Source organism: Strix aluco, chromosome 32, assembly GCF_031877795.1.
Source record: "Strix aluco isolate bStrAlu1 chromosome 32, bStrAlu1.hap1, whole genome shotgun sequence".
NCBI classification, from domain to species: domain Eukaryota; kingdom Metazoa; phylum Chordata; class Aves; order Strigiformes; family Strigidae; genus Strix; species Strix aluco.
Window position 1 is genome coordinate 185,691 of NC_133962.1, and position 12,996 is coordinate 198,686.

Consider the following 12,996-nt stretch of genomic DNA (forward strand, 5'->3'; position numbering starts at 1 on the left):
CTGGGGCTGCCGGTTCCGTTTAGGGTTTGCAGTCGCCATCTCCTGGCGGGTTTAGATTCGTTTTGCACATTCACACACTCCTTAAAATGCTGTGAGCGGCCACTGCTTTGCACAGCAGTTCAAAAGTTTCTGGCAGTCCTACCTGTATCTTGCAGTGTTGTGGGACAGGCACATCGCTGGTGGTGTGTGTGCTTCTGGTTTTGTTGTTTGTTGGACGTCTGGGGGTTGTTTTTTTCAGGAGAAGGTGATAATGAGCAGGCTTCAGCTGACACTGTTGTTTCCTGGAATTTGTACTTTCCTAGTGACCCCCAGAAACGTGGCCAGACGTGCCACAAATGGTATTTCCCGGGGCAGATAGAGGGATTTCTCAGTGCCTGTGAGTTGCAGGAGACAGTGGAAATAAGCCGGGTGGTAGATGTCCCCGCAGCTGCCAGGAACGTTAATGATCAGAGTTACCCAGTCTCTGCCCGTGAATCCATTTGTTCCGTGGCTGATCCTCAGTACCAGCTGCTGTCTGTAATTGTGTCTCTCTGGTTGCACAGGATTCCTGGCTGTACCAGACCGGCTGCATGAAATAAATGTGGACTTGCTGGGTCGGTGGCTTTGTGACCATCAGGCACCTTCTGGAGGACGCGGTGGGGGAGCAGAGAAGGTATTAGGTGGCTGCTTTTGTTTGTTCAAAGCTCAGTGGATATTGTTTTGTGTGAAGCTGAAGAGTTTGGGGAAAATAACGTCATGACTCTTAGGAAATACTGTGTAAAGTGCTCAGAGTGTTTTGGCCCTTGTTTTGGTTCTTTGTTGTGTCACTAACACTTGTCCCCCAGTCTTGAAGTGCTCTTGGTTTGAGGCCTCACTTTAGGACAGTCTCTGTGCTGAAGTAGGCCTTGCCGGTCCCTTGAACCCTGTTAAATCAGGGTCTGAATTGTTTTTGCCGTTGGGAATTCTCTCTTCTTTCGTGTTTGTAGAAACATTACTGCTTTAGTGCATGTTAGTCCCGGGCATAATCGTGTTTGACATGGCAGCAGGAGATGGTGTAACCTGGAACAGACTCCACTGACAAATGGATCATCGAGCAAGAGATTCTTTCTTCGCCCCTAAAACTGAAACTAGTTGATCTGAAGCTCTTTGTCCTCACTCCTGAAAAGGGTTTGTGGTTTTTTAGCCTCTCCCATTGAAGGTCAAGGCTGTTTCTTGCATTTTTGTTCCTTGCAGAAGGGGAGAGGTCCCCTAAGAGAAGGCTGCATCCAGGAACTCTCTTTTCTTTCTTCCTGAAGAAACTCAAATTTTAAGTGTTGTTTCTCTGCACCAGTGTTACGACAGCACACCTGGTAGTCTGCAGAATGGCCCGTACAGTTTGCAACGTCGTGTTTAAAGCAACCTCCAGTCACGTTCTGCTTCTCTGTTTGCCAGTTCCCTGACGTGTGGTGTTGGTGGGGGGCGCTGGCAGGTTACGCCGGAATGTGGGCGAGAAACCGCGGCTTTACTGTGCCTTGGGGCGGGGAGACGGGGGTTTGCTGCCAGCCCAGGAGCATGGTAAGGAATCCTTAACTACCTGAAGTTCACTTCATGAAACCTTCAACTGGAAAAGTGTTTTTTCTCCTCTGAGTGTAACTGGTCACTGGGCTGCAGTTTGATTAGAGGGCAGAACAGGGCGGGGCTGCTGTAGGCGGCTCCTGGGGGAGCACGTGCTGCTTTCCAGGGCCTGTGCGCTGCCACCCCCCGCACGGGAGTCAGCTGCTGTTCTACACAGCTGGGGCTCCCCAAACACCTACCACAGGTTGTTTCTCACAAGACCGCTTCGAAGATCTCTGTCAAAATCCTATTAAAAAGCCTCCCTTGCAAATCTTTTGAGCCTTTCTTTCTCGAAAGGCTTTTAGATGGGGTCAACCAACAACTCAGCTGTCCAGTGGCGCGATGAGTTTTCTGCTCAAAGCCTGGAATTAATTTATTTTTCATGACTTCAGAAGGCTTTTGTGTGCAAGGGAATGGCAGCGCTGCTCAGGTGTTCTTTATCCATAAAGTTCAACAAATTAGGAAAAATGTTTTTGAACTCCCTGTTACCTTTGCAAGTGCCACTTCTTTTTGCCAAGGGAATCACAGTCAGGACAGAGGATTATGCCCCACGCTGTCCCCCTGCCCCCCAGGTGATGACCTTCAGCCCCAGCCTGGTGCCCACAGCCACCTCCCCTGGCACCACCACTGTCGCCAGTGTCCAGCCCGTGGCCAGACTGGTGTTGATGGCACCTGCGGTCCCAGTGTCACTGTCACCAGCAGCGTCCAGAAGGACATCGTGGTGTCCCTGCCCCCAGCAGTGACACCCCCATGGGTGCCCCCACCCCAGGACCCAAACTGTCCCCGTCAGCCACCACCTCCCCCAGTGTCCCTCCCAAATCGGAGCCTGGGACAGTCCACAACCACCCCCCCTCCTCTGCTGGGAAAGCCAAGAGGACCCCCGGGTGGTGGCACAGTGCCCCCAGTCTGCCCAGTGACCCTACTGGGACCCTGATGCTGGGGACAGGGGGTAGCCTGGGGGTCCCCCACTGTCCCTGTGGCCCCTCCCAGTGTCCCGTGATCCCTCTATGGTGACAGAGACGGAGGCTTGGGGTCCCCACAGTGTTCCTGGATGTCCCCCAGTTTCCCCACTTACCCCCCCCAATATCTCCCAGTGTCTCCCAGTGTGCTCCCCTCCCAGGGGAGGGCAGGGCTTGGGGTGGGACCAGCTCCATTAAAACCAGCAGCTCGCAGTTCCCCACCCCTCTTCCTCCAGCTCCCAGTGCCCCTCCCTGCTCCCACTGACTCCCCCAGTCCCAGTGCCCGCCCCCCGCCGTGCCCCTTCACTTCACCCTGCTCCGGCTCCCCCTTCGCCGCCGGCTCCAGACCGTGGCGGTGCTGCAGTGGGTCTGCTCCTGCCTCGCCCTCAGTGAGTAGCTGGGGGTTGGGGATTTGGCCATTTGGGGAGGGGGGTGTTTCCCAAACCCCCCTGACCCCCCTCGGCCACCCCCTCCCCCTCCTCCCAGCTGCTGGGGACAGCGCCGCGCCTGCAGCAACCTGGGCTTACTTAAGACGGAGCTTAAGCGGGCGCCCAGGAGATGGCGAAATCTTCTCATCGGTCGCTGTAGGGACACGAGTCGCCACACAGCGCCTTAATGCTCATTTTGGGGAGAAAGAGACATTTTCACACATCCCTGACCTCCAGAGATCCTTGCCTGCCGGTACTCTGCTCGTTCCTAATCTAATGAGTTTTGTTTGTGCCTTCTGTGCTCTTTCCCCGAGGAAAAGAAGGGACCCGCGTGTGGTGGGTTGATCTCAGCCAGGAAAAGCCCGACCTGGGGATGGAGCAGCTGATTTCAGCGGCGGCCTTGGGAGCAAGGACAGAGGTGGTCGGGGCTGTGGGAAAGGAGGCGGGGAGGAGGGCATGTGGGGAACACCAGGAGAAGAGAGAGAGGAGAAGGAGGCACTAAAGGTCTGAGTGTAACCACTGCAAACGTAAATTCATCAACAAACTTCATCTGTTTGTTACAGGGCGGAGATGGAGCCAAGGGGTGACATTCCCCAGCACAGTGCTGCCCAGGCACTCACGGACACGGGATTGCTTAAACCAAACTGATTTATTGGGGATTTCTTCAGGGTATTTATCTATTTCTTTATAATAAAATAAATATTATTTCTATTGGGTATTTATTGACGTCCTCCTGCGCCTCCGAGCTGGAGCAGCGTGCCAGCGGAGCGGGTCAGAGGCTGCGCGGGAAGCGGGGACCCGGCTGGTGTTGGGGTGCTTCCGGGGCAGAGGAGGCGGCGCAGCACGTTCCCCGTCAGGAGCTGCCGGGGGTGCAGCAGCGCGTTGCCGGCAGAGCCCCCGCGGTGCCCAGCGCTGGCGGACGATGTGTCCCAGGGGTGGTCTCGGGGGCGCGAGCAGCAGGCGCTGGGGGATGTTGTTCTGGGGGCACTCGTAGGCGCTGCCCTGTCCCAAGGCTGGATGCGGCCCCGTCAGGAGGGAGTTGTTGGGGCGGGCTTGCTTGGCAGGCGCCACGGAGCTCCCCGCCTTCTGCAGAGGCTTGTGTCCAGCCAGGGTGTCACTGGGCTCTGCTTTGCCCTCGCAGTCCTCGTCCTCCCCTCTCTGCTCCTCGGCACCGCTGGCGCTTCCCCGCTGGCTGCTGCTGTCGCCGTCAGCGCCGCTCTGCCTGGGCAGCCAGTAGAGCCCCAAGAGCACGAGCAGGGCGTCGGCGGAGGCCCAGAACCACCAGTGCTGGCAGGCCCCGAGGAGCAGGCCTTCCGGAGCGAGGCCGCGCCGCTCCTGGCTGCTCTGCTCCACCTCCTCCATCAGCCGGGTCATCTCCTGCTGCTCCTGCTCCTCGCGCTGCCGCAGGAGCTCTTGCGTGGCCGCGTCTTGCCGGTCCCCGGCTCTCAGCACGTACTGCACGATGCTCAGCAGGGTCAGGACGCGGGTGATGAACACAGCCATGGTCTGGAGGAGGAGGAGGGAGAGAAGGGGCTCAGTGGGGCTGGGGCAGCAGGGGAGAATATGCCGGGGCTGGGGCCGGGTGGGAGAGGGCCCGAGGGAGCTGGGAGGCAGTAAGGGGGAGGGTGGTGAGCGCTGCAGGGACGGGGACATCTCCCCACAGCCCCCGGGCACTGGCCGTGGCTGGCAGCCCCGGCACCCCTGCGCCCAGCCCCGAGGGCGGCACCTGCCCTGCCCCAGGCGCTCCCCGCAGCGGCTGCGCCCTCGCCCCGGCTGTAGAAACCCCCCTGAGGGGCCAGAGCTTCTGCCCCGGCCCTCGTCCGGCCCAGCCTTCCCCCCACCAGCCTCACCCACCGCTGGCCCGAGCCGTACTGCAGCGGGTGCTGCCGGCTGGCACCCTGGTGACATCCCTCGGTGACTTCTCCTCTGTGATGTCACAGGCACCAGAGCCCCCCGGGGACACCCGCCCCTTGGGCCACGGCCACTGCCCCCGGCTCTGCAGCCCCTGCAGCGGGCAAGGCACAACCCCCCTGGCAGGACAGAGCTCCTGGGGCCCCTAAACAGAATCACAGAATCATTCAGGTTGGAAAAGCCCCTCGGGATCATCGAGTCCAACCATCACCGGACTCTACAAAGTTCTCCCCTACCCCACATCCCCCCACAGCTCATCCAAATTCATACCAGACCTGCAGGTCACACTGTCCAGGAAGGAAGTGGCACCTCAGCTGGCTGGAGCTGTCACCCACGGGCAGAGGTGGCTTATGTTGGCAACGCTTTAGAGCTTCCTTCAGCTCTATTTTCTGCTCCGATCCTCCCGTCTTTTATCACATTCCACCTCAGTTTCCCACTTGCAAAACACCAGCTGAGCAGCCCAGCCGGAGAAGGAGAACCCCCGGCGAGGAGCTGGGGATGGGGAGCCTTGGTGCTACCCCAAGGTGCACCCCGCTGCCTCCTGCCTTGGGCACTGGGTGTCTGGGTGGGTTTGCTGGGAGATGAGGCTTCCCAGCACTGATGCCCTGGTTTAAGTGCTACTTTAGACAGGTATGTGCTGCCTTCCTCCAGTCCTGCTTGCAACGGGACAAGATTTTTCTCCTCACACTGCAGAGTTGCAGAAGCTGATGAAAAGCTGAGCTGGTTCAGCCTGGAGCTGGTGATTGCAGGCATGGTTTCTGAGCAGCAGGTGCGAGCCGATGGCACTCGTTACTCTGATTTATTACACTCTGCCATAAATTCGTAAGACCCCACTACCAGAAGAGATCAAAAATGGGCTACTTCAACAGGCCGTAGTTTGAGGAGCTTCTCCTTCCCCCACTCTCTATAAAGAGCCTCACCCTGGAGCTTGAGATGTCTTTAATTAAACAGAAGGTTTATACTGTCACCAGATGCTGATGCCCTCATCTGGTGTTTCCTGCCATTGTCCTGGCTGTCGGTCCTAAAGCCTTCAAATATTGCAGGTGCTTCTGACAGACACAAGCAATGGCAGCTGAGTCTCATTTCCATGTGTTCCCCGGCGGGGGCACCTCTATCATGTCCCCAGCGTGGGAAACCAGCTTGGACCGCGGCTCTGTCATGGCAGCAGAACACGCGTGATGAACTGTTTCCTGCCAGTGCTGTGCTGGGGCCGAGAGACAAATCCATAGGAGGAAACATTTCCACTGAATGGGGTTTTTTCCCCTTCAGTTTCACTCCTTTTGTCAGCACACTTACCTAGAGCAAATATTTAATTTCATTCTTACAAACAGTCCCCGCTGTTTTCAAGAGGAATGGAGAGTTCCTGCAGCACAGGCACCTGCTGCTTGTTGCAGGCTGGTAGCAACCCACTGTTTTAAACACAGCTGCAGCTACAAGCCCATACCCCTGACAGCCTGTTGGCCAGCACCCCAGCCCTTCTCCTGCCCTTTCCCTCGAGCTATTTTTAACACACGCTCTCAAATCCGTGCTTTTTTTTGCCCCCCCCCGGAGTTTTTCCAGTTTCTGTCTCCCTGTAGAATAAGAAGCCTTGACTCACGCTCTGTGCTGTGCTGGTGCGGAGGTGACCTGGCAGCAAGCAGAAATGCCTGTGTGATGCTGGGGGGACAAAAATAAGAGCCCCCTGATTTGGGAGGAGTGCTCCCAAAATGCCGTGGGGATGTTTAGATCCATTTAGGACATTTGTTTTCCTTCACTGGGTGCTTTTCTGGTTTGTCTCTCTCTCTCCTGCTGTAAAGTTCTGACTGCAAATAATAATTTATTAAAGAACTATAGAATTTATTATTAGTATCTCTTTTATTTTATTAAAACCAAACCACCCAACCACTCGTTTCGGTGGAAGCATGTTCTTTACCATGCAGGCTGCCACAGGTTGATTAGCCCACTGTCATGCTAAGAAAGGCTGTGCTGGTGGTGATGTTCTTCTGCCAGCCTCCAGGAAAAAAAAGAAAAAAATCCATTTTTTTTACTTGGAGAACTGAAAATCAATGTTAGTTTAACTGGCACCGGGACAGGCTGCCCAGGGAGGTGGTGGCATCCCCAGCCCTGGGGGTATTTAACAGACGCGTAGACGTGGCGCTCGGGACGCGGTTTAGTGGTGGGTTCACCAGTGTTGGGTTCACGGCCGGACTCGGTGACCTTAAAGGTTTTTTCCAACCAGAATTATTCTGATTCTCCGATTCTATTAATTCTCTAGTGCTGTCTTGCACCCAGTAAGGGAACGCTACTGCTGGTACCTGAAGGGATTTTGGGGTTTTTTTGAGAGGCAAAATTGCCACTTGGTGTCGTGGTTTAACCCCAGTCGGCAACTAAGCACCTTCCCCCCCAGCAGGATGGGGGGAGGAGAATTGGAAAGGGAAAAGTCAGAGAAGTGGTGGGTTGAGATAAGAACAGTTCAATAACTGAACTAAAGTAACATCAATAATAATAAATTGTCATGAAAAGGAAAAATTAGCAAAGAGACAGAAATGAAACCTATGGAGGACAAGTGATGGCAATGAAACCAACTGCTGACCACCAACCGACCAGTGCCCAGTCAAAACCAGCCCAGCTCCCCAGTACAGGAGAGGATTTTGGTGCTGGGACAAATGGCGACGTGCCAGCTTGGCGTGGGGGTGCCTTTTTGTGCCCTGAGACCCCTCGGGAGGGGCAGGATGGGCTAAAGCTTCCCTCATCCTCTTCCTCCTCCCTCCGGGCTTTGTGGTCTCGCGGGACACCCCGGGTGCGGGTGTGCGGCCCTGGGGGCAGCGGCAGAGGGACACTGATTGGGGGGCTCCCCGTGGGAAGGACACCGTGGGACTGGGCTTGTTGCTCCAGCTTGATTTAAAAAAAAATTTATTGAAGTACGGCCTTTCCCCGAGAACTGCACATCTCCGAGGGTCATCAGGCGCAGCACCACAGCGACCGCAGGCTCCATCCTGACCTTGGCTTCTGCTTTACAGCTGTCAGGATGAGGACGGTCTGAGCTGCCAGGCACCTGATGGAGTGCTCAGCGTCGTTCTCCAAGGACTGGAGGGCTGCGAGAGAAGGAAACAGAGCAGAGGTGAACCCCCCCTGCCCGCAGAGACCCCAGGAGCCCAGGCTCTGTCCCCTGCCCCACCAGCCCCCGCCAGCACAGCACTGCCCCTACTCACCACTCTGGCAGATCTCCCACAGCTTCTCCAGCCTGAGGATCCTCCGGCGCCGCGCAGCAAGCCCTGGGGCACAGAGCTCCTGTCAGAGCTCTGCTCCCCCTCGGCAGGGCTGTCCCCCAGCAAGGACAGCACCCGAGGGTGCTGGGAACCAGCAAGACTCCCAGCGAGCCCCACCAGTGGGGACTGGGGCCAGGCGACCAGAAACGGGTCCCCGGGAACTCACCCATGAACCTGACGGCCGCCTCTCGCACGCTGGCCTGAGGGTTCTCCACGTAGAGTAGGCTCTGGAGCAGATACTCGTCCGCGCTGTTCCTCTTGTGCGTTATCTGAGGGAGCACAAGGGCACGGGGCTGGTACGGATCCTCCGCAGCCGTCCGGACCAGTCCCTCCTGCCAGCACCCCGATCCCTCCCAGTGACTCCCGTCTCCCAGCCAGGAGCCCCGTGGGGCTGAGGGCCAGAGAGAGCCACAGGCAGAGGGGGCTGGGGGTGCTGAGACCCCTCCGTCCCGCTGCCAGGGCCCAGATGGGCCGGGGTCTCGTGGAGAAGAGCCCTTGGGGGCGGCGTGCTGGAGGGCAGGGAAGGAGGATGCAGCTGGAGCAGCGGGGCTGGAGCAGGGCGGCGATGCAGAGCGGCACAGCCCCCCCCACGGCACGGCTGCAGCCCCCGTCCAGCCCGGCCCGGGGCTTTGGGGGTTGTCCTCACCAAGTACTCTCCGATCAGGGGTGTCTGCCCTGTCTCGGCCAGGAAGCTCAGCCTCCTCCAGCCCAGGAACTCTGCACAGGCGCGGAGGGTGTCCCAGGAAGGCTGCGGAGAAGCAGAGGCTTGGAGATGGCACCAGAGCCCAGGGAAGGAGACCTGGCATCCTCCTCCTCTGGGCTTGGCTTTGAGCTGCGGGGACGGGGTGATCCCGGGATTGGAGCCCCCTTCATTCCTGGGGCCATCCCGCGCTCTGGGAGCTGGCCCTGACACCCGGGGGGTCTTTGGGCACAGCCCTGGGGGACAGGGATGGGGGCTCAAAGCACACAGAGCCCGTGGGGACTCGTGTGCTCGGTGGCCATGGGCCACTGCTGAGCAGGGAAATGTCTGTGCCCAGTTCTCCGGCCCTGCTGGTGCTGGGGCTGCAGGGACCCTTCCTCTGGGCTGGGGGGGCCCCCACCTCCCCCTCCAGCTCTGCAGCAGGGTGGGTGAGGAGGCCGGTGGAGGTGGGACCGGCGCAGCGGGACCCTGCGGTGACACACAATCCCATTGTCCCTCACGGCCAGGCCACCCCCGTGGTGTCAGCACGCCCTTCCCCGTGACACCAGTCACTGATCTCTGACCTTGGCCACGCTCTCGATCTTCTCGTTGGTGTGGAAGAACAGCGGCAGCAGCGCACCCTGCACTTTCTTCACCATTTTTTTGGTGTTTCTCCCCACCGCGGTCTTCATCACGTCTTCGAAGAGGCGGATGGAGAGCTCCCGCACCCGGCTGGACTCCTGGCAGGGAGGAGGACAGAAGGAGCTCAGCATCAGCCGCTCCTCGCCCACGGGGAGCAGGGGCGTTAGCGTGGCTGGGGGGAGAGGAGCTGCCCCAGGGTCGGATCCTGAACACAGGAGCCGTCGGCCAGACCTGCAGCTGCGGCTCAACGGCCCCGGAGCCCTGAAAGGCCTCGGAAGAGGAGCGGGGAGGGGAATAGCCTGGAAAGGCCACAGAAGGAGAGTGGGAAGAGCCCCAAAAGGCCACGCAAGAGGAGCCAGGGGGACATCCCTGCCCAAATGCTGCCCGCAGGGCCGGGCTGAACGTCCTTCACCCATCGCCTCAGCTCCGCCTCCCGCCTTACATCATCGAAGAGGAGCAGGAGCTTCTCTGCCAGCCTCAGAGCGATGAGCTTGGCCTCTTCCCTCTTCATGTGAGGAATCACGTTGATGAAGAGCATCAGGGCCTTCATCCTGATATCGCTGTTGGCTGCCAGCAGGTTCTCCATGATGTCGGGCAGCAGCACCAGCATCTTCCTGGCTGGTGAAAGACCCGCCCCAGGCACCCCCCAGCCCCTCCAGAGCAGGGAGGGTGCTTGGAGCCGTCACCCCACATCCTCCCGGCCGGGGCCAAGCCACCGCATCCCCCAGGCCCCGGCTACCAACTTGGCTCCCCTTGCCGACCCCCCACTCACCGTTTCGGATGTTTTTGAGAGTGTCGTGAGGCCCGTGAGCACGAGAGAGAGCATCACCGGGCTGGGACGCCTCAGGTACCTCTGGGTTTTGTAGAGGGCAGCAAACTGCTTGTTGTCAATGACAGCGCTGACCAGCAACTAAAATGGAGACAGTGGTGAGAGACCAGCAGAGCTGCGGGGCTCCCTCCCCTGCACCGGTACGGCCCGTGGCAAGGGTCTCCTCTCCCCTTGAAGCCACCTCCGAGTCCCCACATCTCTGTCCCGGGGCCAGAGCCAGGCAGGGGGATGCAGGCAGGGTGGAAGGCAGAGCGCTGCCTGCGCTGGGACAGGCTTGGTGTGGCCAAATCAGCATCGGGTGGGCCCGAGTGTGTGGCACAGGGGTCTGGGAGGAGGAGGAGAGGGAGGAGGAGGAGGAGGAGGAGGAGGAGGAGGAGGAAGGCAGAGCGCTGGAGCTGAGCGTGGTCACTCACAACCAAGGGGTAGATGCAGGCGTCGTCCGCGGCACAGCTGAACACCCTGCGCAGCCGCCAGTCCCGCAGCACACCGAGCAGCTCCGACACGACTCTCCACAAAGCCCAGGGCACGGAGATCATCACCTCCCACATGGCCATGGCAGCACTGCGGAGCCAGAGCCAACTCGGTCAGCAGAGCTGCCTCGGCTCCTCCAGACACCGGCCCTGCCCACCCCCCTCATTTCGGGGTGCCCGGGGAGGCAGAGGGGGTGAGGTTCTGTTCCCCATGGGGCAGGGGCTCCGCTTTGGCCGGCTCTGGCCGGAGTGGGAAGCGTGGTGGGATGGAGAGCCCTGCTCCTCGGGGATATCCCACAGTTTTCCGTGGCTCTGGCAGACAGTCTCTGGGCCACTCTCCCCGTGGGGAACGAGCCTTCAAGGCTGTCGGGGCCGCTACCTGTCACACGTTGGAGAGATGACCAACAGGCTCCTGACCACCTCCCTGGGGCTCCACTTGGTCAGCAGCAGCAGCAGCGAGTCCAGGCTGCGCCGGGCCGGCTCCGCGCGGATCTGCTCCACGTTTGTGTGGATGCATATCAGGACTTCTGGCACCTGGAGGGGACATGGGTGAGGATGGTGCTGCCCTTCCCATCCCTCCCTGCCGCCTTGACATGGCTTCGGGTGCCCGAGAGAGCTGGGTTAGGGCAGGAAGAACAAGACTTGACACGGTTTGACACGGAAGGACAGTCCAGCCACGGGGCACTTACATCCGTCAGCCAGGACGCCGGGTCTGTCATGGCCGTGTCCACGATGTCGCTGCCCATCTGCCTGTCGTGGACATCGTCTGCCGTCAAGGCCTCGATGGCCACGAGGAGAACATCTGTCTTCTGAGAAGGCTGGAGGTATTCGCCAAACACCTACAGGTGGAGGGACGGTGGGGGAAGACGTGTCACGCTGAGCTTGGCTGAGCAGCTCGGCCACCTCTGGGTCCCCTTGCTCGCACAAGCCGATGCCACGGACAAGGGTCCCGGCGACGGGGGAGCTCGTTACCGTAGTCATGTCGCTGCTCTCATAATCCCATCCCGGTTTCTCTGGCATCTCCTCTGGCAGCGTCTCGTCTACACAGAAACACGGAAGAGTCGGTAAGACAACGGCCATCTTGGCCAACCAGCCTCCCAAAGGGTGAAAAGAGCTTGAAACGGGGGAAACGGGGTCCTGGCGTCGGCCCCCTCACTCACCGATCTGCAGCGGCAGGACCGTGGTCACCTCGCAGGGCTCCAGCGGAGAGCTGCTCTCCTGGGGAGCCCCCACCTCCTCCCAAACCACCCTGGGGCTGCTGGGGGGACTCTCTGCCATCCTCAAAACTGGGTGAGGGACAGCGGGGGGGGTTCAGCTTTAGGGAGTGACGGGAAAAGACGTGGGCTGTGCTCAGGAGTCTCCTCGCTGCGCTCCTGCCCTGTCCCTTCCCTGTCTTGTCAGACACTGCGGGGCTGCGCTGCTTAAATACGGTGCCATGGGGTGACATGGAGTGATGTCACAAAGGGGTGTCACAAAGGGGGGTCACATTGTGACCTGTCACCCAGGCTGGGTGGGGCAGGGGTTCCGCTGCAGGGGGTAGGGACCCAGCTCGCCACTGGGCCACGGCTCCTCTCGGGGTGTCCCCAGCCCCCCATCATGTCCCCTCAGGACCTTCCCGTACCCCCCGGCTCGTCCCAGAGGGTTCACACACCCCGGCACGGCCCCCGGACCTTCTGCTTCGATCCCGACAGAAACACTCCAGACTGCCCCGTCTCTACTTTGCGCTCACCTGGAGCGTTTGCTCGCCTGTCTCCCGTTCTCTCCCACACTCCCAGAGTAGCTTTAATCTGCTACAGCAGTGTCCTGGTTTCAGCTGGGATAGTTCATTTTCTCGAGCTGGGAGGGAGCACAGCCGCAGTGCTGTGTTTTGTGACGGCGGCATCTTCCTTCTGCCGGGATCGCTGGCCGGGAGCGGGCTGTTGGTCGGTGGGTGGTGAGCAGTCGCCTTGTGCATCACCCATTTGTACTTTCCATTGTTGTTATTTTTTTGCTTTACTACAATCACTAAACTGGTTTTTTTATCTCAACCTACGAGTTTTCCGTGTGTCCCTCCACTCTCTTGCCCCATTCCCCCGACGGGGGGAGGGGGAGCGACCGGCTGCGTGGTGTTTGGCTCCGACCGAGTTCAAACCACGAGAGTCCTTTTTGGTGCCCAGCGTGGGGCTCGAAGGGTTGAGATAACGGCAGATCGGGTCAGTGTGTCAGAACCATTTGTTAGGAGCATTCATTAGATTGGCTTAGCAATTGCTGGGCACAAT

The 12,996-nt window shown here is 59.3% G+C and overlaps 3 protein-coding genes across 4 annotated transcripts in view; all 3 read right to left on the reverse strand.

Moving 5' to 3' along the window:
• Positions 1-12,962, reverse strand: part of LOC141916927 (maestro heat-like repeat-containing protein family member 7) — a 29,596-nt gene extending 16,634 nt beyond the window's left edge. Inside the window, exons 1-7 of one of the 2 annotated variants that reach the window (XM_074809853.1) lie at positions 12,468-12,962; positions 11,899-12,024; positions 11,711-11,778; positions 11,428-11,577; positions 11,118-11,272; positions 10,682-10,829; positions 10,212-10,349 (exon numbers count right to left, since the gene is read on the reverse strand). In XM_074809853.1, the coding sequence (XP_074665954.1) occupies positions 10,212-10,349; positions 10,682-10,829; positions 11,118-11,272; positions 11,428-11,577; positions 11,711-11,778; positions 11,899-12,016 (777 nt within the window). In that variant the 5' untranslated portion in view covers positions 12,017-12,024; positions 12,468-12,962. The remainder of the gene's footprint in view (positions 1-10,211; positions 10,350-10,681; positions 10,830-11,117; positions 11,273-11,427; positions 11,578-11,710; positions 11,779-11,898; positions 12,025-12,467) is intronic. The other variant, XM_074809856.1, reaches the window with a different exon arrangement.
• LOC141916956 (uncharacterized) lies at positions 3,668-4,906 on the reverse strand. Its single transcript, XM_074809958.1, has 2 exons — positions 4,814-4,906; positions 3,668-4,465 (listed from the first exon to the last, which is right to left on the reverse strand). Exons 1-2 carry the CDS (start codon positions 4,865-4,867, stop codon positions 3,668-3,670), a joined length of 852 nt encoding a protein of 283 aa, XP_074666059.1. The 5' UTR covers positions 4,868-4,906.
• LOC141916942 (maestro heat-like repeat-containing protein family member 7) lies at positions 7,746-10,183 on the reverse strand. The gene is made up of 6 exons (XM_074809932.1): positions 9,882-10,183; positions 9,382-9,537; positions 8,765-8,866; positions 8,285-8,387; positions 8,062-8,124; positions 7,746-7,944 (listed from the first exon to the last, which is right to left on the reverse strand). The coding sequence occupies exons 1-6, from the start codon at positions 10,047-10,049 to the stop codon at positions 7,811-7,813; spliced, it is 726 nt and encodes a 241-aa protein (XP_074666033.1). The 5' UTR covers positions 10,050-10,183; the 3' UTR covers positions 7,746-7,810.
• Positions 12,963-12,996: the final 34 nt, after the last annotated feature.